Source organism: Pseudorca crassidens, chromosome 2 (assembly GCF_039906515.1).
Source record: "Pseudorca crassidens isolate mPseCra1 chromosome 2, mPseCra1.hap1, whole genome shotgun sequence".
NCBI lineage: Eukaryota > Metazoa > Chordata > Mammalia > Artiodactyla > Delphinidae > Pseudorca > Pseudorca crassidens.
In genome coordinates, this window is record NC_090297.1 from 30,034,420 (window position 1) to 30,062,294 (window position 27,875).

The 27,875-nt window shown below is 43.8% G+C and overlaps 1 protein-coding gene across 6 annotated transcripts; it reads right to left on the reverse strand.

Moving 5' to 3' along the window:
* MEAF6 (MYST/Esa1 associated factor 6) lies at positions 1–27,875 on the reverse strand. 6 transcript variants are annotated; one of them, XR_010940727.1, is made up of 9 exons: positions 27,743–27,875; positions 26,428–26,543; positions 22,917–23,004; positions 22,693–22,738; positions 10,314–10,506; positions 6,508–6,537; positions 6,345–6,402; positions 5,684–5,717; positions 3,660–5,197 (listed from the first exon to the last, which is right to left on the reverse strand). XR_010940727.1 is itself a non-coding variant. In XM_067725534.1 (8 exons), the coding sequence occupies exons 1-8, from the start codon at positions 27,830–27,832 to the stop codon at positions 5,189–5,191; spliced, it is 606 nt and encodes a 201-aa protein (XP_067581635.1). In that variant the 5' UTR covers positions 27,833–27,875; the 3' UTR covers positions 3,660–5,188. The 6 variants fall into 6 exon arrangements, 4 of the variants coding, with proteins under 4 accessions (XP_067581634.1, XP_067581635.1, XP_067581636.1 ...); XR_010940728.1 differs by lacking the exon at positions 6,508–6,537; XM_067725534.1 differs by lacking the exon at positions 6,345–6,402.

The following is a 27,875-nucleotide window of genomic DNA, read 5'->3' on the forward strand; positions in this document are numbered from 1 at the left end:
GAGAAAGAAATACTTGTATTCTTTTTTTTTTTTTTTTGGCTGCACTGGGTCCTTGTTGCTGAGCGCGGGCTTTCTCTAGTTGCGGAGAGCGGGGGCTCCTCTTCTTGGCGGTGCGCAGGCTTCTCACTACGGTGGCCTCTCCTGCTGTGGAACATGGGCTCTAGGTATGCGGGCTTCAGTAGTTGCGGCGCTCGGCCTCTAGGGCGCGCAGGCTCAGTAGTTGTGGCTCGCAGACTCAGTTGCTCTGCGGCATGTGGGATCTTCCCAGACCAGGGATTGAACCTGTGTCTCCTGCATTGGCGGGCAGATTCTTAACCACTGCGCCACCAGGGAAGTCCCTGTATTCCTATTTTTAAAGTGATATGGAAGATAAAGTCACAGTGAGTTCCACGTATTTCAACCCTTTGGCTCAGCCACCCCACCGCTAAGCATTGTGTTTGCAAAATGATGTGTGTAATGCACCACAACACTGTCTGAAACAGCAAAAGATGGGAAATAACATTAACACTATCAGTAGAGGACTGGGTTAGATAGATTTTGGTAACAAATGTAATGGGAGTATCAGGTAGCCAACAGAAACGAGGCCACTGCATTTATAGAACATTTTCTAAGCTATATTACTAGCTGAAAAAAGTATGCTCCCATTTCGGTAATAGACACACATACGTGTGCATGCTGCTCATGAATGTACAAGGTTCTTCTGGAAGGACACACAGGAAACTGTCTCCGGGAAGGACAACTGGGAGCAGAGGGGCAGGTGGACTGACTTTTCATTGACTGCACTTCAGTACCACTTGAATATATGCCACTTGCATGTATTACTTACTCAGATTAGATTTTTTTTTTTTTTTTTTTTTTTGCGGTACGCGGGCCTCTCACTGCTGTGGCCTCTCCCGTTGCAGAGCACAGGCTCCAGATGCGCAGGCTCAGCGGCCATGGCTCACAGGCCCAGCCGCTCTGCAGCATGTGGGATCTTCCCGGACCGGGACACGAACCCGTGTCCCCTGCATCGGCAGGCGGACTCTCAACCACTGCGCCACCAGGGAAGCCCCAGATTAGATATTTTAAAGCACCCTTGGGTAGAGAAATAAGTTATGGGGATGCAGATGGGGATCTGAGGAGGGCTGTATTGGCCAGGGGTCTCTAATGTTTATTCTTTTTTTTCTTTTTGGCACCACACCGATTATGGCATCTTCGTTCCCCAACCAGGGATCAATCCCTGGCCCACAGCAGTGCAAGTGCGGAGTCCTAAGCACGAGACCGCCAGGGAATTCCCAGCTAATGTTTATTCTTGTACACGAACGGTGAAAAGTTGGTGCACACCTGCCCCCAACATGTGTGTGTTGTTAAACCATGATAACTGCCATTTTGGAAGATCAAAATGGTTGACTGCTTGTGGTTCAACCTAATATTTATTTACAAATTATCTTACATGTACTAATGAATGAATATTTCTGCATATTATATAACACAAAGTGAGGAACTAAGTAAGGCTGAGCCAGAAAGTAAATATAAACCGAAGGCCTGCCGTGTTCTTCCCAGCCCCCAACCCCTCCCCTTGGAGACCAGCAGCCTTTGAAGTGGGGATGAGAATCAACTCCGCCACAGCCCATCTCAGTGAGGAAAACTGTTTCAAATCATGAAGCTTACCACTTATAAAATTCAGGCCTGATAATGTTAATTTGGATTAACACAGGAATGAGAACCTCAGCCCCTTCTTCTTCTTATCTCTGCACCTTCCAGGCACATCGCCCTCGCAGGGACTCAGTACGGCCCCAGCCTGGGAGAAGTAAATGTGTGCAGAGCACAGTCCTGCTGCCCCAGTGCAGCAGCGCCAGTCGGGCTTCCGATGTGAGTTGGGTTTTTTTTTGCGGTACACGGGCCTCTCACTGTTGTGGCCTCTCCCGTTGCAGAGCACAGGCTCCGGACGCGCAGGCTCAACGGCCATGGCTCACGGGCCCAGCCGCTCCGCGGCATGTGGGATCTTCCCGGACCAGGGCACGAACCCGCGTCCCCTGCATCGGCAGGCGGACTCCCAACCACTACGCCACCAGGGGAGCCCCCGATGTGAGTTTTTTAAGTGTAATGATGCCTCAGTAATTTGGAGTAAGGCCAAGGGGCAGAGGAGTCAGAATAAAAGCAAAAACAAAGTCACACAGTGTTTCAAAACAGCATACTTATTGCTCTCAAGCTTAGGCCATTTAATTCTTGTTTCAGTTCCCTTACTTAGCACACAGGTCAAGAAGCCAAGAACACTCTCTTTAGAATACATACTTACAGGGTACTTACATGACCCCGGACCCAAAGGCTCAATCTTGGAGTCGGAAATAATGCTAACGCCTGCTCCCTCCTCTTTCACAGCAAGGGATTTCCTTCTAAGCAAAGAGAATAAACTCCATCGTAGGGTAAACGTTTAACCTAATTATGGATCAATTTCCTACAGCACTCCGAAGGCCCCCAAGATGGGGACAGCAGCTTCGACAGGCAGGCTCTCAACCCTCACTAGCCCTGTCCAAATTCACAACACCTCCCTCCGTCTCTCCCCTGAGCCCCAAATGGCTTCTCACCTCCTGCTTTGGGGGTTGTTCCCATTTTCTGTGTTCAACTTTTAGGGTCTGATGGTGTTTAGAGCACTTTGAGCTATTTCCTCATCTCCTGGAAGAGGGTCCTTGAGACTCCCTAGGAAGCTCTATACAGGCACCATCCTCCCAGGACAAGACATACAGTGCCTGGATTTTTTTTTAATATCTTGTAACTACCAAAAGGAGCAAAGGACAACCTATTCCCATCTTAGAGATGAGAAGGTTAAAGACCGGAAGCCAAGTACTATTCCAAACCCAACCAAGCTGGTGAAGGCGGTACCTTCTCAGTGGTCCTGGCAGCCGTTCCAGGGCAGGGGTCACTGGTGGGGGCAGCTAAGATGGGAGGACACAGGCCACCCAGCAGACCACCTCCACCAAGCGTCACAGATAGGAACTGCGAGGGCAACTGCTACCTAAATACACGTGTTCCTCCGCTAGGATGGTTGTTCCTCTAATCAATAACTTGATCAAGGTCATACCTTATCCTCTTTTAAACTCAAGCAAACTTAAGCTTAGCTGATAGCCAAAGTTGCAAATATCACAAGTATGGTAGGCAGGGATCTCCCGGCATTATTTCCTAAACCAGCCCAACACAGGGAACCTAAGTGATCTCTCAAGACTCCTGTATCTCCAGTATGTCTGGCCAACTTACAGGAAAGTTGTGAGGTCTCCTAATCAATGATTAAACTTTACAGAGAAAGTATGTGTAAAGCGAGCCATGTCTCTAACCATGATTACACATACATAGAGGTATTCATACACATAGATATGCTTTTAATAATATATCTTTTTAAGAGTAGTCCTACTCTATCTCTAGCAAAAGTCAAACTGTGAGAGTCAGAAATATCTTCAGGTTTGCTGTGTGCTGTCCTCAGAGTTAAGGAAACCACCGGGATCCCATCCTTCCCTCCCGGGAAAGGAGACTGACGAAAAAGGATACAGAAAGCTTCTGGTTTCCGTTGTCTTTAGTTTTGTTTTGTTTTTAAGGAACAATCTATATAAGAAACGAATTCCTTAAAAAACCCCTCAAGTTCTGCTACCAAAGACATAGGCAAAGACATCTAAATTGCCACAGAGTCAAAAAAAAAAAAAAAGTTTATTTGAGAACAAGAGGAAGCTTTTGCACATCTGACAAGGTAGACGTGTTTTGATAATAGACGCCATCCGTATTTCAGCTCTACCAACATTGCCACAAATGGAACATAGTTTTTCTAACAAAGATATGGAGATAAGTATTTATGACTAAACAGAGTCAAAGGAAAGGTGAGGCCCCACAGCTTATCCCTTAGACTGATTCATGACATGGGATTGAAATCGAACAATCCAGTCTCCTAATGCAGTGGTTCTCCACTTGGTTTCCTGTCAGAATGCCAGGGACTCTTTGAACGAATATCCCCAATACTAGGCTGTAGCCGAGTCAGGGTCTTGGGGAGTGCGACCCAGGCACTGGTATTTTTTTAAGCATCCCAGGTGATTCCAATGTGCAGCCGAGGTGGATGGCCGCTGCTCCAGAGGCAGGTAACAACCATCAACAGACTCCTCAGCCCATCCACCCTGAAAGGAAGGGGCGTTTGCTGGGCATCGCGGCCTCTCGGTGATCCTGTCATTCACTTTGCTCAAGGACTCCAGGCGTTATCAGCTTTGGGTACAGTTTAGAGCCTTTCCATTTGCCTTAGTCATTTTTAGAGCAATATTTAATACCATCAAAGAGAGAGAAAAGATGGAGAAAGAAATTTCCGTAAGGCGTGATACGAATAAGTAAGTGGAAAAACAATCTCAAGTTTAAAGGTGAAGGATGAGAAGTCAAAGCCTGTGAAATTTTATTTATACAAAAGAATAAAAATACCTATTTTAAAAGGACTCATTTAAACTCATGTGTTTCAGTTTTTCCTGTTCCTTGAACATGAAACTGCTTCCAACTCAAAAAGATTTAAGATAGGTAATTATTAAATAAACACTCTTTACCTTCCCTCTGCAAAGAAACAAAAAGCCCAGTCCCCATTTTATTTATGGTAAACCAAATTACTTTCAGTTAAGAATATTGGCAACTGCACGAAAGAGATGATCAGATACGTCAGCAGGAAGGTATGAGCTGTATAATGGCATTACAAAAAGTCCCCAAAGCAAATAAGATGGTAAAAACAATCATAGAAAAACGATAAAACACAAACAAAATAAGAAAACGCCAGATATTTACAGCCTCCCTCTGAAATGTGACTTGTTCTACGTTCAGCATAAAACAAACCTAGAGGACATTTCTCGATGCGCATCACAGATGAAGCTGGTGCCAGCCAGTTTGACGGGGGAGACATTGGTTCCAAGAACGGAGAAATGCACAGTTAGCAACTTGCTGGGATTAAAACAATGTCTTGGGTCGTCCTGCAATTGTTACTGAAAATGACACAGAATAAATGCTCCAATATGGTCTTACAGAAATGACTTGCTTGTCACCACATTTCAGAACAAACTACTCAGAGTCACAGGCACCAGGTCTGGGAAAGCAGAGATGGATGGCCACGCAGCCAGGTGAGGGGTGTTTATCTTTGTGAGGTCGGAGGAGGGAAGCAGGGCTCTATAGCCTGGACGCTTCTGCACTAATGAGTCTTCTAATAATCCTGAAGAGAGAAAAACAGAAGTCCCAACTTATTCTCAGCAGAACATTGACAAATTCTCACCAACAACCCTGCTAGGCTATTGCTCTTAGCCAAAGATTCTATTTCAAATATGACAGACAATATTTCACATCGAAAATGGCTTGTCTTCTGAGTCCACAGAGGGACAGAAACATCAATTCTGCCTTATTAGACCTGAGAACTCACCAGTTAGAGGCATGGGGGTGGTGAGGAGGGGTAGTATTAACAGTTCATTATTTAATCAAAGGGAATTTTTCTTCAGGAAAAAATGTGTGAGCCTTTCTCTCTCCAAAATATAAAGAGAGTACACAAACCTAAAAGTCAAAGTGCATCCAGATGGATACCCCAGACTGTAAAACAAGAACTGTGACCCCAGATTAGGAACACTCAAGCTCTGAAGACAAATACGTTTTTCTAACCGTCTACAAAAATCACCAGCCTCTCTGAAATGGTCTGGCTGATACTTACAGCTCGTGGTTTTTTGTTTAACTTCAGATCAATCCTGTGATAGGAAAGATAAAAGATATTTGCATTTTAATTTACAGAAAACGGGTCCAAGAGTCAGCTACTGCATAGGGCACAAGCTATAACAAAGACTATTTGGTTAAGTAAAATCCACATTCTTCATTAGACTATGTCATATTTAGTTGTTTACCCAGATATTATTAAGCAAGTATTTATTAAAAACATGAGCAGATACTCTTGCCACAAGGTAAACTTAGATGACTCAAAAAGAAATACACGATAGCAGTTATAAAAGTCGTACAATTTTTAAAAATTATTCCAAAATTACACGTTAAAGAGCTTGGGTTAAGAGGGCATGCTCTACGTTAATGTGTTAGCTCTGCAACTATGCTGCTGATAATCACTGAGACACTGAGTGATTAAGAACAGGAAAGAGACTAGGAGTTTGTATTCCTGGACATGAAACACAAAAGAAATTCAACAAATTTCCATTTTTAAATCTTTCCAGAGCAAAAGGTCTTAAACTGTCAATCTCCTTATGAAGCAAAGCCAGGATATCAATTTAAATATTAATCAAAGTAAAGGTTATCTATTTTTAAAGAAATTAAAACGCATAAAAGTGAAGTTTACTTAATTTTGCTTAAGTTATTAAATAAAATGTTACCTCCGTCACGTTTTTCTGTTTTTAAAAAAAACTTCCCAGCCTAACCTAATATACATACCTACAATTAAACAGATAAACTATGGGTTAGAAAGGTCTCAAAAAGGCATATTTGTCTCTACACACTAAACAACACAGCACAAATACTAATTCAAATCAAACTTACTCAAAGTCATAATCAAACATGCCAGACGGGCTGAGGGGCAGCATTTGAAAGGAAGAAAGCAATAGAAATTAATATCCTAATTGAATAAATTAGTTGATTAGCCACCCTAGCAAGATTTGTAGAAACAAAATCACTTTTAAGACTCTTAAGCCACAAAGTTTCAGACATCAAAGCACCAAAGATTCTGTGGTTGGGAGATTCCCTTCCCTCAATGGATTTCATATCAGAAGAACAGACTATAAAAAGAAAAGTTATTTCATTAGAAAACTAGACACCCGCAGGCCTTCTATTAACTACCAGATTCAGAGTTAGAACTTTTAAAATATTTAATTATAATGAAAAATAAACTGGGCATTTAGAAGAAATAGAGAACAAAGGGTTTAGTCACATAATGAAAAGTGCTTTGAAGGCCGTACCAACAACTCAGCGTAATACACTTTCACTAAAATGAAAGATAAAAATATCATACAGTTTTGAAAATAAAAAACATTTTGCAATTTCTAACTCGGGTTTTATATTTAAGCATGTCCAAACATGGTACTCCTTTTCTCTGCATTCATGCTAGAAGCCAGGGGTTGAATCAGAGTCTAATTCCAAAACCCACACAGCCATATTACTCTGCCCCTGAACCGGTGAGAGCAGTTAACGGTTTACGTCAGGGCTACAATTAGGGAACGCCGAAGTCTGCAGTGCATCTATTGAAACAAAGGGAAGTTGACATCCACAAGCACCCAAGCCGTAAGGGTCCAGATGGGAGAGCAGCCTAGAGGAGAAGGCCGTTTCGGGCCATCACTGCTGACAGACCATGGGCTGGGCAGACCTCCAAAGCAAATGTTAACCAGGGGCACGACACCAGTTCCTTGGCTGGCTCCAGAGCCTTTCAGACTGTAGACAGGAGGTAAAACAATACGCAAAACGGCTGTATTTCCTCCTAGCCAGTGTTTGCAAGAGTGAAGCTGGAAGAAAGCTTAACTTCAATAACCTTTATGCAACAGTTTCACTTCGGACATTTGGGAAAACTATACAGTAAGTGTACAAACCAGGAACTGTCAGAAATTTAACTTTCAGCCTAACTGAACTTTGTTCAGAAAGTAAAGAAGTAGACTGTACCTACTTCATGAAAACGTCACAAACTACCTGGAATGCTAGAGCTCGGTACAGTATCAAAAACCTGTAAGAGCAGCTATAAGCTTATACCGAGTTCAACTTTTTTCTTTAAAGACACTGGGACTTATCGTTCAGAGATCACGTAAAAGATAAGACTTTAGAATCTTGTGATCATTTATGAATGCTAAAAATTATTTGATAGATTTTTATATTCCTAAAGAGAACAAATTCAAAGTTCTTCCCTTTTTGCTAGGGTACTTATTTATTTCCCCTTCGCTTTACTCATCACTAAACAGTGTCTTACACATGGTGGGTATTCAGACTTTTGTTGAAATAATTTACTGTTGACTTTTATCTGACAATGTGGGGTGTGGTACATTGAAGGAGAAACGACACTGTACTGGGAGCAAAGTTACAAACATGTGTAGACAAAGTGCTCCCCTGCCCCCATCCCCCAATCAGTCAGACCCACTAAGACATTAGTCAGGGGCCAGGGGTTTGGGCCAGACACAATTCCTGACTAAAGATGGCAGGAATCTGAGAAGGTGTGCTAATAAACCTATTTTCTCCAGAAAGAAGGCAAATCAGCTCCAGTATCCTCCCTCAGGGCAGGTGAGGCCCTAAGGCCAACGGAGAAACCCAGCAGGATACTGAACCTGGGGAACACAAAAGGATCCTGCTTTCCAAACAGAAAGCCCCATTGTGAAGGCAATAACTAACATCAAATATCTTTTTAAATCCTAGTATTTTTCTGGAAGGAGTTAGTTCCTAGGGCCAGGAGAGGAAACTGTAGGAAATGCTGTTACTATGGAAATCTACCAGTAATCTGCAAGAAGAAAATTAAGTTCAATGTCTAATTCCCTTTTATCAGCTGATCGTATCATTAAGGAAAATAAGGTATTACCTGAAATAAACAATAGCTATCAATAGAGTCTAGTGTACCAGGAATGGAGAAAGTGTCCCAGAAACTTTCAAGGAATTTACCCCTCCTCTACTCTGAAACAGGAAAATAATTATCCCATTTAAAATGACACTGGTGTAAACTTAATGAAAGCAACACAGAGCATGACCCTTTTATCTTGACAATTTAAAAAAGTATTTTTAAGAGTATGGATCTCTGCTGTTTATGATAAACTAGCGTCAGTCCTGTCACAGCGATTAAATAAGCTGTAGCCTTACCAAAAAAAAAAAAAAAAGAGAGAGCGATGCAATTTTTGCTCTCTCTTACCGCACCTATGAGATTGGCGTGGTGATTTCTGGTGTGCAGAAAAATGTTAGGCTGCAGTCCTTAGTCACTATCTGGAGGATATACTATTTCTGGGTCTAAAAACCACCACCACCATTGACAAGAAAAACTCTTAAAAGAATTAAAGAATCAGTTGAAGCCAAGGAGGCTTAAACCCGTTAGAGTTCACTCTGTATTATCCCTGTATGCCACATCTGGCAAAGGTAACAACTGTAATATCCTGGGTGCCTGAGGGAATGTTCTGTGGGACAACCCAGCCCAGAAGCAAACTGACTGGCACAGGGAAGCCCACCCATTCCTTGCATGCCCCTTTCATCTCCTCAGCATGCAGGCTCCTAAGAGGAGTAGGACAAAAGCCAACCTGGTGGGTATCTGGTTTTCAAACCTCCCAGAAGAAGGTTTGAAGCCATCCCTTCCTCTAGAAACTACTGCATTACCCTCTCTGAGTTCAGCTGTATAATTTCCAATTATCTGAGCTAACAGGCCCCGGCATCATCATATAAACCCCAAGCAAAGTGAATGCTAAAATCCTCTCTGGGTGGCACCTGACCTCTCTGCCCACTGATGTGATTCCTATCTCATTAGGCACTGCAAAAAAACACAGTGAACAAACATTATCTAGGAAGGTGCTCTCGTATCTTATAGCCCTTATACTGTTCCTCTGATACTGAAATCAGCATTTTACAAAGATATATAAAAATAGAGAAATCATAAGCAATCAAAAAACTTGTATTTAAAAAGCATAAAGGGGGCTTCCCTGGTGGCGCAGTGGTTGGGAATCCATCTGCCGATGCAGGGGACACGGGTTCGTGCCCTGGTCTGGGAAGATCCCACATGCCACGGAGCGGCTGGGCCCGTGAGCCATGGCCGCTGAGCCTGCGCGTCCGGAGCCTGTGCTCCGCAGCGGGAGAGGCCGCAGCAGTGAGAGGCCCGCGTACCGAAAAATAAAAATAAAAATAAAAAATAAAAAGCATAAAGGCACTATCAGATCAGTTCTGTCCATCCTCCAGGGAATAAGAACAGGCAGGATCAAGGTTAGGAGCAGAAGACTTATATCCCACTTTTCAGCTTCCCAACACATGCTAGTGGCATTTTCCAAACACTAGTACACAGATTCCATTTCTATTTCCCTTTTTCTCTTCTGAAAGGATTTCAAATTCACTGTATTAAACAAAAGTTTTATGGAATCAAATTCTTCTACACTAGAAACACTGAGAAGGATGTCTTCCTTCACAGTTCCTCTAACGCCCACTAATTCCTCCCTTAGAGAAAAATTAGCCTGTTTCACTTGGACCAAATGAATTTCTTCCCATCAGCAACAGAAAGACCACACCAATCCTGAAGAATGTTTATTCTATTAAAGTCCCTTCACAGCAACGGTCACGGAAGCTCTAAGTGGGTGGGGATAGGGTGGGGGCCTAGGGGGTGGGGAAAGGTGGTCCCTACCACTGACCTGTGCCGGTTTTTATTCTTTCGTTTTTTATGGCTGCTATGATGACTCCCTGAGGAAGTAGAAGAAGCAGCCTTCTGAGGTTTCACTCCCTGCACAGATCCATCCAGATCCTCAGGATCCTCCTGGCTGGGCTCATTTTCCTGATTGTGGAAGTCTGGAGAAGTATCACTTTCCGTCCCACTTCCTGGCTCCCCTGGAGAGAATAAACACAAGTCCCCCAAAGCATCATCAGTACTCCTCAGGCAGTTTGTCCATCAGTCAGGAAAGATTTTCTGAGCACTAACACACAGAAAAAGACTTGTTTCCTACCCTCAAGGACCATATGTTCTAGCTGACAGGAAGATACATACAAAGTTACCAGAGTTCCTGAGAAACTTGTAATCTGAAACAATGTAACCAGAGGCAACAGACCTAAGGACGGCTGGGAGATTAGACCGTACAATCAAGATAACCTCGCTAAAGGTTATTTAAACAAGAATATGCTAATGAGATTAATAATTACACAAGAAGTATTATCAAAAACATTACATAGGTCTTCGGGAGGTGAGAGATGACCTTGGGAAAACATCCTACAGCTGGCCCTGGTTCCTCCCCAGACCACATGGGAATCCTGACCTTCCATCAAGAAAAAGGGCCCAGGAGGAGAAGAGCCCCATTACCTAAGTTACTCTGAGAAGCCTTAAGAACATTATTTTAAAAGTGGTAATAATACCCTTCAGCTGACAGATATTCCCAATTTTATTTATTTTTAACATCTTTATTGGAGTATAATTGCTTTACAATAGTGTGTTAGTTTCTGCTGTGTAACAAAGTGAATCAGCTATACATATACATGTATCCCCATATCTCCTCCCTCTTGCGTCTCCCTCCCACCCTCCCTATCCCATCCTTCTAGGCGGTCACAAAGCACCCAGCTGATCTCCATGTGCTACGCAGCTATATCCCACTAGCTATCTATTTTACATTTGGTAGTGTGTATATGTCCATGCCACTCTCTCACTTCATCCCAGCTTACCGTTCCCCCTCCCCATGTCCTCAAGTCCATTCTGTACGTCTGCATCTTTAATCCTGTCCTGCCCCTAGGTTCTTCAGAACGACTTTTTTTTTTTTAGATTCCATATATATGTGTTAGCATACGGTATTTGTTTTTCTCTTTCTGAGTCACTTCACTCTGTATGACAGACTCTAGGTCCATCCACCTCACTACAGATAACTCAGTTTCGTTTCTCTTTATGGCTAAGATAACTGGATAACTGGATATCCACATGCAAAAGAATGAAATTGGAACCCTATCTCATACCATATACAAAAATTAACTCAAAATGGATCAGAGACCTAAATGTAGGAGCTATAAAACTCTTAGAATCTATTGGATTAGGCAATGGTTTCTTAGATAAGACCACAAGAGCAAGCATGACAAAAGAAAAAATATGTAAAGTGAACTATATCATGTATGTAAAACTCTTGAACTGCAAATATCACCCAAAAAGTAAAACAACCCACAGGGGTGAGGTGAGGGCAAAATGGGCAAAGGGGGTCAGCTATATGGTGACAGATGGAAACTAAACTTTCGGTGGTGAGAACACTGTAGTATATACAGAAGTCAAAGTATAATGTTGTACATATCAAACTTATAAGTTATAAACCAATGCTAACTAGAAAAAAGAAAGAAAAAAAAATCACAACCCACAGAATGGGAGAAAATATTTGCACATCATATATCTGATAAAGACTTGTATCCAGAATACATAAAGAACTCTTAGAACTCAATAATAAAAAGACAAAAAAAAATTTAAAAGATCAGCAATGGATTTGAATAGACATTTCTCAAAAGAAGATATACAAATGGCCAATAAGCACAGGAAAAGATGCACAACATCGTTAGCCATTAGGGAAATGCAAATCAAAACTACAATGAGATAGCACTGCCTACCCACTGGGGTAACTATAATGGAAAGACAAACAGTAACAAGTGTTGGTGAAGATGTGGAGAAACTAGAACCTTCAAACACTGCTGATGGGAATATAAATTGTACAGCTAACTTGGAAGACGCTTTGGCAGTTCCGCAAAAGATTAAACATTGAGTTAACAAATCACCAGCAATTCCACTCCTGAGTATATATCCAAGAGAAATGATAACACGTTCACACAAAACTGGTCATAAATGTTCACGGAAGTATTATTCACAGCAGCAAAATGTCCATCAACTGATGAATGCATAAATAAAATGTGGTATAACCATGCAATGGAATATAGGCACAGCTCGGAGACACTGTGGATTTGGTTCTAGACCACTACAATAAAGCGAGTATCAAAATAATGTGAGTTACACAAATTTTTTGGTTTCCCAGTGCATATAAAAGTTATGTTTACACTATACTGAGTCTATTAAGTGTGCAACAGCATTATGTCTAAAAACATGTACATACCTTAATTTAAAAATATATTATTGCTAAAAAATGCTAACCATCATCTGACAGCACAGGGTTGCCACAAACATTCAATTTGTAAAAAATGCAGTATCTGCAAAGTGCAATAAAACAAAGTATGCCTGTATTATTCAGCATTAAAAAGAAATGCAGTACTAATACATGCTCTGTTTGGGAGTTTTTAAGTGTGATCATAGTGTAAAGGGCCTATCATTTATATAACTACCATATGATCCAGTAACCCCACTTATGGGTATTTATCCAAAAGAACTGAAATCAGGATCTTGAAGAGATATCTGCACTCCTATGTTCATTGCAGCATTATTCAATAGCCCAAATGTGGAAACAACTTAAGTGTCTGTCAATAGATGAACGGATAAAGAAACTGTGGTAGGGCTTCCCTGGTGGCACAGTGGTTAAGAATCTGCCTACCAATGCAGGGGACATGGGTTCGAGCTCTGGTCTGGGAAGATCCCACATGCCACGGAGCAACTAAGCCTGTGTGCCACAGCTGCTGAGCCTGCAAGCCACAACTACTGAGCCCGAGTGCCACAACTACTGAGGCCCATGTGCCTAGAGCCCGTGCTCGCAACAAAGAAGCCACTGCAATGAGAAGCCAACGCACGGCAACAAAGAGTAGCCCCTGTTCGCCACAACTAAAAGAAAGCCCATGCGCAACAAGGACCCAACACAGCCAAAAATAAAATAAATAAATTAATTCATTTTAAAAAAAGAAAATGTGGTATATACAAAACAATGGAATATATTATTCAGCCTTAAAAAGAAGGAAATCCTGTCATATGCCACAACAATGGATGAACCTGGAGGACGTTATGCTACGTGAAATAAGCCAGTCACAGAAAAACAAATACTGCGTGATTCCACTTCTATGAGGTATCTAAAACAGTCAAACTCACAGAAGCAGAAAGTAGAATGGTGGTTGCCAATGGCTGGGGGGGGGAGGGGGGAGTTGCTGTTTGATGAGTATAAAGTTTCAGTCATGCAAGACAATTAAGTCCTAGAGATCTGCAGTGCAACTCTGTACAGTTAAGACTATTGTACTGTGCACTTAAAAATCTGTAGCGCTGGACTCCCCTGGTGGTGCAGTGGTTAAGAATCCACCTGCCAATGCAGGGGACACCGGTTCGAGCCCTGGTCTGGGAAGATCCCACATGCCGTGGAGCAACCAAGCTCGTGTGCCACAACTACTGAGCCTGCACGCTGCAACTACTGAAGCCTGCGTGCCTAGAGCCCATGTTCCGCAACAAGAGAAGCCACCGCAATGAGAAGCCCACGCACCACAATGAAGAGCAGCCCCCGCTCGCCGCAACTAGAGGAAGCCTGCACACAGCAACGAAGATCCAACGCAGCCAAAAATAAATTAAAAAGTGAAAAAAAAATCTGTAGGTCTTATGTTTAGTGTTCTTGCCACAATTTAAAAACTATCACTTGGCAATACATACTGAAAGGGACTTCCCTGGTGGCACAGTGGTTGAGAATCCGCCTGCCAATACAGGGGACATGGGTTCGATCCCTGGTCCGGGAAGATCCCACATGCTGTGGAGCAACTGAGCCCACGCGCCATAACTATTGAGTCTGTGCACTAGAGCCCGCGAGCCGCAACTACTGAGCCCGTGTGCTGCAACTACTGAGGCCCGCATGCCTAGAGCCCGTGCTCTGCAACAAGAGAAGCCCGCGCACCACAACGAAGAGTAACCCCTGCTCGCCGCGACTAGAGAAAGCCTGCGTGCAGCAACAAAGACCCAACGCAGCCAAAAATAAATTTAAAAAGAATTTAAAAAAACCCCAACATACTAGAATATGTATACAAGAAACGGGGGTAGATTTCTGAGATTTTTCAACATAATACAGGGGGTGGAGGTGAGGGCAGGTAGGGTGTGGACAGAACAGGACTGGCCACAGTGTGATGGTTTGGGGGCAGTGTGATGGGTACACAGGGATTCATTGTTTTGTCTGTATTTGCGTAGATTAAAAATTCACTCTAATGAAAGAGTTTAAACGTAATCTTTTTCCCCCTTATTTTACCCCAATGTATCTGTAACAGGCCCTCCCAAGGTATGCTTTTAAGAATAGGAATGGCAAGGCTCTTTTTGGAAAGTCCAGGGTGTTTTCCAACACCAACAACCAATTCCCTGATTGCCCAGACACCAACACTTGAATTTAATTCTGACACTAACTACTGGAGTCAGGGCAGAACCCACAATTTAAGGGCTCAGTCCCACAAGAGTGCCCCCTCCTTCAGACACCAGTCACCAGTCCTGGGCCTCCCAGACATCCAACAGACCAGTCATAAACCAGGGGTACCACAACCCCCTCCTCAGGGTCAATAATCTGCTAGGATCAGGAACATGCTTTATTACAAAGGACACAACTCAGAAACAGGCACATGGAAGAGGCACACAGGGCAAGGTATGGGGAGGAACGTGGAGCTCCCTTGCCTTCTCTGGGCTGGGAACCTTCCCAGCACTGCACCATGTTCACCAACAGAAACTCCATCATTTAGGGGTTTTTATGGAAGTTTCATTATGCAGGCATGACTAATTAAGTCACTAGCCATTGGTGATGAGCTCAATCTCCAGTCCCCTTCCTCTCCCTGGAGGTTTCAGGGTTAAGGCTGAAAGTTCCACACTTCAAGTCAAGGACTGGTCTTTTGGGTGAGCAGCCCCCATCTGATGCTGTCTGTGGGCGAGGGAGGGGCAGTGAACATAGCCACCAGTCATCTCATTAGCATACAAAAGACGACTCTTTTGCATGCTAGCCATTCTTTTTCTTTAAAATTTATTTATGTATTTATTTATTTATTTTTGGTTGTGTTGCGTCTTCATTGCCGTGCACGGGCTTTCTCTAGTTGCAGCGAGTGGGGTCTACTCTTCATTGCGGTGCGTGGGCTTCTCATTGCGGTGGCTTCTCCTGTTGCAGAGCACAGGCTCTAGGCAAGTAGGCTTCAGTAGTTGTGGCACGTGGGCTCAGTAGTTGTGGCTCGCAGACTCTACAGCGCGGGCTCAGTAGCTGTGGCGCATAGGCTTAGTTGCTCCACGGCATGTGGGATCTTCCTGGACCAGGGCTCGAACCCGTGTCCTCTGCATTGGCAGGCGGATTCTTAACCACTGTGCCACCAGGGAAGCCCCATGCTAGTCATTCTTAATATTCTGGAGAGTCCAAGAGTTTTAGGAGCTGTGTGCCAGGAAAGGGGACAAAGACCAAATATACATTTCCCTTCATACTACAGAAAGTACTGGGCTGTATTTATGAAAATCATTCTTTGACACAGTAGTGCCACTTCTGGGATACTGTCATACAGAAATTAAAACTCCAGTGCAAAAAAGCATATGGGTACAAGGATGTTTACTGTGACACTGTTCATAGTGGGGGAAAAGGGAGATGATGGGAATATTCATCAACAGAGGAGGAACAACCAGACTAGGGGGTATTTTCTGGCTTTTAAAAAGAATGCGGGACTTCATGCAGCGCAGTGGTTAAGAATCCACCTGCCAATGCAGGGGACGTGGGTTCGAGCCCTGGTCTGGGAAGACCCCACATGCCGCGAAGCAACTAAGCCCGTGAGTCACAACTACTGAGCCTGCGCCCTACAGTCCGCAAGCCACAACTACTGAGCCCGCATGCCTAGAGCCCGTGCTCCGCAACAAGAGAAGCCACCGCAGTGAGAAGCCTGCACACTGCGACCAAGAGTAGCCCCCGCTCACCGAAACTAGAGAAAGCCTGCGCGCCACAATGAAGAGTCTGCGTGCCGCAATAAAAAAGATTCTGCATGCCGCAATAAAGATCTCACGTGTGGCAACTAAGACCCGACGCAGCCAAATAAAGAAAGAAAGAAATAGGGTTTCCCTGGTGGCGCAGTGGTTAAGAATCCGCCTACCAATGCGGGGGACACGGGTTCGAGCCCTGGTCCGGGAGGATCCCACATGCTGCAGAGCAACTAAGCCCGTGCACCACAACTACTGAGCCCATGTGCCACAACTACTGAGGCCCGCGTGCCTAGAGCCTGTGCTCCTCAACAAGAGAAGCCACTGCAATGAGCAGCCCGCGCACCACAACCAAGAGTAGCCCCCGCTTGCCGCAACTAGAGAAAGCCCACGCGCAGCAACAAAGACCCAACGCAGCCAAAAATAAAAATAAATAAAATAAATAAATTTATAAAAAATAAATAAAATAAATAAATTTATAAAAAATAAATAAATAAGACTGCAAGATGCTAACAACAGCTGACACAGACAGTCCTTACCCTAAGCCAGGCACCGCTGTACACACTTCAGATATATTAATACATACAACCCTCACAAGGGTTAAAAAGTTAAAAAAGAAATCTAACGAATAAAAAGATGAGTCTAAGATACAGAAGTATGGTCAGGACAGCCTTCCTCTGCCGTACTTAATCCTATTTATTCAGATAAAAAATGTCATCTCTGAAAATGCTAATGGTGGAGGCACGGGTCGGGGAAGGAGCAGGCCAACAGGGCATGCAGCCACAAAAGCTTTGCATCACAGACAGGACTGCAGAAGGGACACAGGACTCACTGAGGAGGGGCTGGGCACAGGGGAGAGAAGGGTTAACTAAAAAGGTGGGAAACAAGTAAGGAAGGCAAGTTAGATACGGCAAATTCTCTCTACGTTGCAATAGCAGACCATTCTCATACACTGAGGAGCAAAACCAACTATTTACTCATTTGGGGCCAGCTGCTATGGGAGTTCTGAGTAAATGGATGGATGAATTGGTCATATTCTATAAAGTGGGTACACGTGTACACACGCACACATGCAAAACACAAACAAAGCAGCCGAAGTCAAATCAAAGGCCTATGAATAGAGTCCAGGCAGTAGCCGACGTCCCAAAGGGCTGACATGGATACTAAGTATTATGGGAGTCAGAGAAGAAAGAGCGGATTATTCAGGAAAAGCTTCACTGAAGGGGCAGAATTTAAACTGGACCTTGAAAAATGAGAGCCAAAATAAGTACAAAAAATAGCACATGCAAAACAGTGCAGAGGTGAGAAAACACAAGGTATTTGGGACAAATAAATCAAACAACACCTTTTAAACAGAGAGCTTGAGAAATGACAGGTGAAATGGAATGACAGGTTGAGCGGAGTCATAACTGTCCGACTAGGGGATCTAACAGGGGGGACAATACGAGGGGATGTTAAGAAAACTGACTTGTTGCTTAATCTTTCTGAGCCTGTTTCCCCGTCTGTAAAATAGGAATTCTTTCTCTCACGTCTTGAGTATCTCTTATGGACGAGATACTGGGCTAGATGCTTGGGGCTACAGCCACGTTCCCTATCCTCAAGAAGTAGCTTTAGGGATTAAATGAGATAATGTAGAGTAAAGTGTTTGCTTAGTGTCCGGAACACAGTAAGTGTTCAAATCTCAACATCTTTGAGATCTACAAACACGTAAGTCAAATTCCAAGCAATCAGTCAGGGTTATTTGCAGTAAAACAGCTGCTAGCAGGACATAACAAGATGAAGGCATCCAGAGTTTCGGAACAGGGAAGTAACACCAAACAACTAACGTGTATTGAGTTCTCTGTGCAAACACGTGCTTTAAGATTAGGCTAGAAGCGGTTTATAAGAGGGACTGGAGCTGGGGAGACTAGATTCAACACTGTTAATGTACAAAGTGAGAGCACAAAGTAATAATCATTTCCTTCCTCGGCTCACGGAAGCAGAGGAGAAGTGATAGCAAGAGGACTAGGTTACAACATATCAAGGTACAGCAGCAAGTCAGTCAATCGATTGTTGCTGCCACCATGAAAAGACACACGAGTTTGCCTCTCACTGACATAAAACTGAGCAACTCATTCTTAGCGCAAATCACGTCAAATTTTAAGTTAAATACATCTACAAATGAGATGCTCTACTTAAAGGACCAGCTACTGAATAGTGCCGCAGCAGTGACTCCTGATCAGCACGAAACGTTTAAAGGCAGAAAGGAAGACACCCAGGACAACGCTCATGCAGCTGTTCACCTACCTGCGCGATGACGTAGATGCTGGAGGGCTCTGCTTTGACGAAAGCTTCAGAGAAGCCCAGTAAAACAAACAGGTGAGACTGCTGATCCTTTACAGGAGCCATGGGTTTGCGCCCTGGCCTGGGAAAATCTGCCTGCTTTGTTTTTCTTTCACTTTATTCTTTTTAGAAAAATATACAATGCCTCACTAATTAGCATAAAATTCCCCTTTGGGACCATGCCAATCCATTCTCATTCTAGTGTAGGTACCTAAGAAGCCAAAGGAAGCAAAAGTAGTGCATTTTTTGAGGAAAATTTCAGAACAGTTCAAAAATAAATGCCAAAAGTGCAAAACTCCAGACTCCTTGAGATCTGAGAATATACAAGTACAAAATCTAAGAGAAAGGGTCGTTTTCTTCATTGCCACCAAAGATCAAAAACACAGGAGTCATTCCACAAGATCTGTTATACAAAACGTTCTGAGACAACGGAAAGACTCTGTACAAAGGAAAAAAGAGTGAAAGGCAAAGCAGACCATTCCTCATTCCTCTCTTGGAATTAAAGTTTGGATCTTTTGGGGACCCTCAAGCCTTGAACTTGGTCCAAGCAGTCCTAGCAGAAGCAAACATAGGTCTTCTCTGGAAGACAGCACCTTCATCCCAGCCGTCAAACTATTCTACAAATACTTTTAACTACAGTGAACAGAAGTACACAGTCAAAGATAACCAACAAGCACACAGGGAAATTAATTTCATGAGCGATACAACAGCAGAAACAACAAACAGAAAGAGGTTCTTAAAGACTTCAGAAACTGAAATTAAATACAGACTACAGAAAACCTATGCTTACTATACTTAAAGAAGTAGGGACTTCACGGATGGCACGGTGGTTGAGAATCTGCCTGCCAATGCTGGGGACATGGGTTTGAGCCCTGGTCTGGGAAGATCCCACATGCCGCAGGGCAACTAAGTCCATGCGCCATAACTACTGAGCCTGTGCTCTAGAGCCTGAGAGCCCCAACTACTGAGCCCATGTGCCAAATACTGAAGCTACGCACCTAGAGCCCAAGCTGTGCAACAAGAGAAGCCACTGCAATGAGAAGCCCACGCACCACAACTAAGAGTAGCCCCCGCTCGCCGCAACTAGAGAAAGCCCGCACGCAGCAACTAAGACCCAACGACAAAGACCCAATGCAGCCAAAAATAAATTAAAAAATTTATTTATATTTTAAAAAGTAAAAGGCAAGTTTGAAAACAACTGCAAAGAAAGGTACTAAAAAACCACATAGCAGGGGCTTCCCTGGTGGTGCAGTGGTTGGGAATCCACCTGCCAATGCAGGGGACACGGGTTCGAGCCCTGGTCCAGGAGGATTCCACATGCCGTGGAGCAGCTAGGCCCATGAGCCACGGCTGCTGGGCCTGTGCTCTGGAGCCCGCAAGCGACAACTACTAAGCCCACGTGCCACAACTGCTGGGGCCCTCGCGCCTAGAGCCCATGCTCCACAACGAAGAGTGGCCCCCACTCACCACAGCTGGAGAAAGCCCACGCACAGCAACGAGGACCCAACGCAGCCAAAAATAAATAAATTAATTAAATATATATATATATATATATATATATATATATATAAAAATCACATAGCAGATTTTTTAAGTAGTTAAGTAGAATTTCTGGAAATTAAAAATGTAGTAATAGGACTTCTCTGTTGGTTCAGTGGTTAAGACTCCACACTTCTAATGCAGCGGGTGTGGGCTGATCCCCGGTTAGGGAACTAAGATCCCACATGCCATGCAGCATGGCCAAAAAAAAATATTTTTAAGTATAATAAAAGATTTAAAAATCAAGGGAAGGTTTAACAGTAAATCAGACTCAACTGAAAAGAGAATTAGTGAATGGGTAGGCCAGAAAAAAAATTACCCATAATGCAGCACAGAGACAAAAAAGAAGATATAGAAAAGATAATAAAAGACATAAAGGATGAAATGAGAGAGAAGGTTTAACTTACATTTAACCAGAGTACCAGGAGAAGAGAGAGAGCATGGAGCAAACACAGTATCTGAAGAGGTAACAGCTGGGAATTTTCCAGAACTGATAAAAAATACCATAGTTTCATGAAGTCCAATGAAACCCAAGCTACATAAATTAAAAGAATGAAATCCAATAAAATAAATTTAAAATGAGATAAGTAAAGCAAAGAGGAACAGAAGAAGAAAGTAAGCCGGATGTAGTACTAAGATTCATTCCCCAAACACATGCTGTAAGTTCCTGTTTGCTTTCTAGAGAGGAACCCCAAATTTGGCTTTAAGCATTTTAGCACCCATACAAAGAGGGAAACAGTCAATTACCAGGTTTTCAGTAAAAACCAACTAGTCGTTCAGGGAAAACAACTATTCCTAAAGGAGATAATAATTAGTAATGATAATAAACGTTTGCAACGTCCTAACAGAGTGACACATTTTACAGGACCAAAATGCTACTGAGTGCAACTGAGTGCAACAAAGCGCAACTTTATAGGGAAGACCAAGGAATACCAGTATGATATATTCCAGAAATGGGGCTCAATCCAGGGGGAAGATCTTAGGGGAACGGATGGCCTCCACATGCTCCAGAAAATCTTCAATACATCAGTATTTGTCTCAAGTCAAGCTGCTGAGCAGCAGTGGCTTTTTGAGTCTTCCTGACCAGTACCTAGGCGCACCCCTTCTGTGTGGGTAATTACATACAGAGCCATATACTAAACTATCCGCTAAGCCTGGGGCAGGATAATAGGCTCTTGTGAAAACTGAGCAGTCAGACATCATTCCATCGCAGCTCACAGGAGTGAGGTCCAGAATGTTCTTAATCAGTCTTGTTACTCCACAAAGCAGATGACATGGCTCTACATTCTAGAAGTGGTGTTAATGGAGAAGAAATAAGATTTAACTGACAGTCATAATGAAAGAAAAAATCAAAAGGACTTGGTCGAACTGATTAGGCTGGCAGAAAGGAGTCAAAGCTGCCTACAAAGTGTTGAAGGACGGAGAACAGAAGTACTGTGAAACAAAACAACTAGGCAGACACATTTTGAAGGAAAGAGAACAGCTCAGTTTTAGACAAAATGTTTGAGTCTGACCATCTGAGTGGAAATGTCTAGAAGACATTTTCTAGAATTTTCTAGAAATGCATGACTAAAGCTCAGGAAAGGAGTTAGGGATAGGGCTAAAGATTCAGAAATCTGTACATGGAGATAATAATTGAAGTCACTGAGTAGTTCTAATTCCCATACTACCAAAATCCCTTCTCCTCAAACCACTGCCCTGGTAATGCAAACAAGACAACTTGATCCCACGACAAGATATGCCATGTGAAAACACCCAGCCCCAATACAAAAAGCAGGGTGTGTTTCAGAGTGACCCGACCCACAGGGAGAGCATCCAATACAGCTACATAGCGTCTGATACAGCAAGATAAACCTGCAGTTCTAAGTCCCATCACTAGAAATTAGAAAGAAGTTAGACTGTATGGCTTACATACAGAGAATGATACAATTTCTCTACAAGTAAATACTACCTGCTCTCCATTTTAAATTTAAGAACACACAGGTACATTCTGTTCATAGGATCAGAATTTCCTAAGAATTATTAAATGGGGTACATGAGGATTTACTAGATATGTCTGAAATTTTCCATGATAAAAGGGTTTTTTTAACTTTAAAAAAGACTCAACAGGAGTGAAGACATATCTCTGTGTCTTTGAACAGGTGAAGTCAACCTTCATGTGACTGAAAAGGCAGGAAGGACACGGTAGTTTCTTCCCCCAAAGAAAGACATGATTAAGGATACCCAAAAGCGTTCCTAACTTCTAGAAAGAAGAGGCAAGAACAAGAGATGCAGTCTTCAGATACACCGTTGGATAGGAATTAAATATAGGGGCGATGGTAGCTTAAAAATAAACTGATGAAAAAGTAAAAAGATAAACTTACTCTTTTCAATGAGCTGGTCCTGAACTCCTGCCAATGCACTTACTGCCTAAAAGAAAAAACCACCAGTTACTATAAAAATTACCACAGATCTCAGGAGAGCACTCACAGACAGAAAGGAAAGAGACAACCAACTCACAGATGGACAGGAAAGAGAAAACTCACAGAAACTTAACGGAGGTCTTCCTTAACAATGGGCCACAGAAAGATCCCCCCGCCTCACTTACAGCTGCTGAAGTAACTGAGGATTTACTGAAGAGCCGCTCTGCTTCCTTAAACTTCCGGTTCCTTCTATCGTTTTTGCTATTGGAGTTTCTAAAACACACACAAGAAACTCATTATAAGCACCAAGCTATGTCTGTGGCTCAAGCTGAGGACACACCAGGACAAATGTAAGGAACTCTTTGTTTTTTAAATTACCAAGTTCCATACAGAAATGCCTCCACACCACTTGGATTGACCAAAATGACCTTCATGCTGAATGCCTATGCAGACAGCAATGTTTTCCAATGGATGGTATGTGGTCCACTGTGACACATGAGATTACTTTAGCTTTAGGTTCACAATCATTTTCATTTAATATGTATTTATTTTAATGCCTATTAATAAAAACATCTAGCACAGACTAGTGCTATGAAGTAACTCTGTTAAATAATCTTAGTTTAAAAAACTTAAAGGGCTTCCCTGGTGGCACAGTGGATAAGAATCTGCCTGCCGATGCAGGGGACACAGGTTCGATCCCTGGTCCGGGAAGATCCCACATGCCACGGAGCAATTGAGCCGGTCCACCACAACTACTGAGCCTGCGCTCTAGAGCCTGTGAGCCACAACTACTGAAGCCCGCGTGCCGCAACTACTGAAGGCTGCGTGCCTAGAGCCCGTGCTCTGCAACAAGAGAAGCCACTGCAATGAGAGGCCGTGCACCGCAACAAAGAGTAGCCCCCGCTCACCGCAACTAGAGAAAGCCCGCGTGCAGCAACGAAGACCCAACACAGCCAAAAATAACTAACTAACTAAATAAATAAAAAACTTAAAGAACCAGAGTTCCTTAGTGAAATGACTGATACCAGGTCTGAGACAAGAAAAGGACAAGGATGGGACCTCCTTGGTGGTGTAGTTGTTAAGAATCCACCTGCCAATGCAGGGGACACGGGTTCGAGCCCTGGTCCGGGAAGATCCCACATGCCGCAGGGCAACTAAGCCCGTGCGCCACAACTACTAAGCCTGCTCTCTAGAGCCCACGAGCCACAACTCCTGAGCCCACACGCCACAACTACCGAAACCCAAGCACCTAGAGCCCTTGCTCTGCAAGGAGAGGTGCCTCCGCAATGAGAAGCCCGCGCACCACAACAAAGAGTAGCCCCCGCTCGCAGTGACTAGAGAAAAGCCCATGCGCAGCAACGAAGACCCAACACAGTCAAAAATAAATAAATAAAATAAATAAAGTTACTAAAAGATTAAAAAAAAAAAAAAAGGACAAAGGAATCAGCCTGAGGAGGCTCCCTCTGGCCACGTTTGGGACAAACTAAGCATCAAAAAGGATAATGATGGGTGTGTTAGCATTGTGAAAAGTCAGTGAGCTAAACACATGATCTGTGCACTTCTTTGCATAGATCTCAATAAATTTATACTAAAAAATAAACCTTTACAAAGTGACAGTACTAGATCCCAATACGCTGTTTTTTTTTTAAATCCATGCATCTACAGTGATTCTAAAGAGAGAGAAAGAGAGAATGAAAGGGAAAGAAGATAAAAAGGGAAGACTCTTCTTTCAGAATGCCAGTAATAAATGTAAAAGGAACAGTAAAATTAGAATCATCATTTTGCAACCTCCATTATAATAACTAATTCAGATAATCAACAATGGATACTAAAACCAATGACAAAAATTGGGGTGAGCAGTATAATCACACTGCCTAAAAAGTATAACCTCCAGGGACTTCCCTAGTGGTCCAGTAGTAAAGAATCCACCTTACAACGCAGGGGACGTGGGCTCGATCCCTGGTCAGGGAATTAAGATCCCACATGCCGTGGGGCAACTAAGCCTGCGTGCTAAAACTACTGAGCTTGCACACCTCAACTAGAGAGCCCTTATGCACCCTGGAGCCCACGTGCACCACAACTAGAAAGAGAAAAACCTGCACACCACAACTACAGAGAAGCCGGAGCGCTGCAACTAGAGAGAAGCCCACACGCCGCAACGAAGAGCCCGAGCACCGCAATGAAAGATCCCGCGTGCCACAACTAAGACCCGACACAGCCAAAGATAAATAAAATAAATAAATAAATAATAAATAAATCTTAAAAAATAAAAATAAATAAAATGCATAACCTCCGAAATCACTTGTTAATTACAAAGAGAAGAAAATAACTTTTACAATGGTGAAATCGTATGATCAAACTTAGCAGCACCAGTAATGGGGTAATCTGTCATTATGTGCCTCCTGATAAAACAGAGGTAAACAACAAGAGGTACACAAATCACTAATGCAACATTTTTGCCAAAAATATTTAAAGGATCTCTCACGAAGTCACTATAAGAAAAACCTGGAATTGGGACACTCTACAAGACAATGTCATAAACAACCTTCCCACCAAAAAGGGTGGGAAGCTCCTAAATTAAGAGACTAAAGGAGACACAACAGCCAAATGCAATGCACAAACACTCACTGGTTCAAAACAAGGTAGCAATGCATTTTAGGAACACTTAGGGAAATATGAATAAAGACTGTATATTACATAATGCTATTAATGTAGTGCTCATTTTCCAGGCATGATAATTGTTGGTTACGTAAGAAAGATGTTCTTATTCTTAGGAGGTACCTGCTGACATAATTTGGGGCAAATGTCATGATACCTGCTTTCAACTTTTAAATGGTTTAGCAAAAAATATATATACATATAAGTATGGGAGAAAGGGGAGATATAACTACAAAGGGGTAGCATGAGGGAGATCTTTGTGATGATGGAAAAGTTCTGTATCTTGATTGCAGTGGTGGTTACAGGAATCTACCCACATGAAAAAATGACAGAACTACCTATACACATTATACCAATGTCAATTTCCTGGTTTTGTTATTGTACTATATGGTTACATAAAACCCAACCATTGGGGAAAACTGTACTGTTTTTGCAACTCCCTATGTATCTATAATTATTTCAAATTTAAAAAATTTTTTAAGTGTAGATATAGGTGTGTGTATTAATACATATTGTAGAAAGGGAAAAAAGAGAGGAAAGCAAACGTGGTAACAAGTTAACAACTGGTAAATGCTAGTGAAGGGTATCAAGAGATCACGGACTATTCTTTCAATTTTTCTCTAGATTTGAAAATTTTCAAAGAATTTAGAAAGTTTTCAAGAATAATATTACTACATAAACCGTGGTACGGTTGGCACACAGGTATGGCACACCTCGTGAGGGTGTGACTCGTGACTCATTAAAATATAGAAAACACTGATAGCAGTGCTGGTGTGTAAGGTATTATATGCTGTATTTCATTTAAGCCTCACACAACCCTGTGCCACTGGCCAGATTTCCTCTACTATACAGATGTAGGATTTGTCCAGGGTTACCCAGTGAGGCAGTGGCTGAGCCAGAGTTCAAGCTCAAGTGCAGACCTCTGTCCACCCCACTTTACTACCGTCTCCCTGCCAAGTCACTACCAACAACATACATAGCCCTAAACACAAATATTACTAGGGCACCACACAAACACTACAGGCTTCTGACACTCACTTTTGGTTGGTCAGGTACCGATCCCAGCCGCGAATAATGTTGCCATACATCTGAGTGTCTTCCAGGTAGCTTCCTTCAAAAGCATAGATCTGTCTCTCCAAGTTTGCCAGTGTTTCCTGAGAGATGAAAAACAAGGATGTGGTTAATGCCTTCTACATGCAAGCATTAAGCCTAACCAAACTGAAATCTTGCTATCAGACTTATAAACTCAAGTTCAACTATACAGAGCCAGGCTTGCGGAAAGAAGGATGACATGCGCAGGGGCAGGCTGTTTCAGACTAAGACAGTCTAGACCCATCTTGTTGGCTCCCTTTAAGAATAAAATGGAATAGAAAGAGCCTGTCCCCATTAAAATGTACACCCATGCCAAAGTTTGCACGTACTCAGGGGCTTCGTGGAAACCCAGCTGTCAAGAACCTGGGCGGAGGAAGAACATGAGCAGTCTCTACTCCCACGCATAAAAGATACTGCTATCCGGAGAGGGAAGGGTGATCAGCCTTCCAGAGCCAACTCGCTCGCCTCCCTGCAGGCTCCGAAACGCCGCCTGCACTGGGCTGCGGTTGCTATGGAAACCTGGAAGGGCAGCTTCAGGTGAGATGGGCCTCCCGATGCCCAAGCCAAAACGCAAGGGAAGGGAGGGCTTAGCCACCAGGGTGCAAGGGGTCCCGGGTGCGTGTCACAATTCCTAATTCCCTAGACTGAGTCCGCTTCCCCTCGCCTGTCACCTTCTAAGATGTTCCCAAATACATCACAACCCTGCCCATCAAAAACCGCATCCAACTAATCTACTCCTAGTCCCCAAAAGGACATGCGCCCCTCCATCTTCCAAAGGCCTGCCCGGAGGTGTGGGTCCCCCTCCCACACCTGTTTCCTACCCCACCCCCCAAAGCCCACTGGCAAGCCCGAACCAATCTCCTACAGCCTGCCGACAAGCCCGGTCCCCATCCCTCAAAGATCGTGGACCCGCCCGCCCTCGCCCACCCCGCAGAGCTCATGGACACTCTCCTCTCCAGGGCTGCCGCACAGCAGCCCCCACCCCCTGGCGCCATCCTTCCTCCACGCCCCCACCTGCCTAGTCCCCCTCCCCCTCCCCGGCTCCGCGCCCCGCCCCCGGCCCCGGCTCCCTGCTCCAGATGCGCACGGCCAGGAGGCCGAGGCGCCGGCGGGCCGCGCAATGCGCAGCCGTCCTCAGGCCGCCGGACTTCCAGCCGCCGCGCTGCGCCGGCGGAGTAACGAGCGGCGCGGCGGGGACGGATCCTGAAGGCGGAGGCAGGCACGGGGCCCCAACCCGGGCGCCCCCGGTGCCAGCCCTCACCGCCAGCTCCTGCTTCCGCTTCACGAGCTCCGCCAGCTCCCGCCGGGTGTCCGGGATCTGCGGCGGCGCCGCCTTGTTGTGCATCGCCATGTTGTGCCGAGGCGGGCGGTGGCGGGGCCAGGCTGGGGGCGGT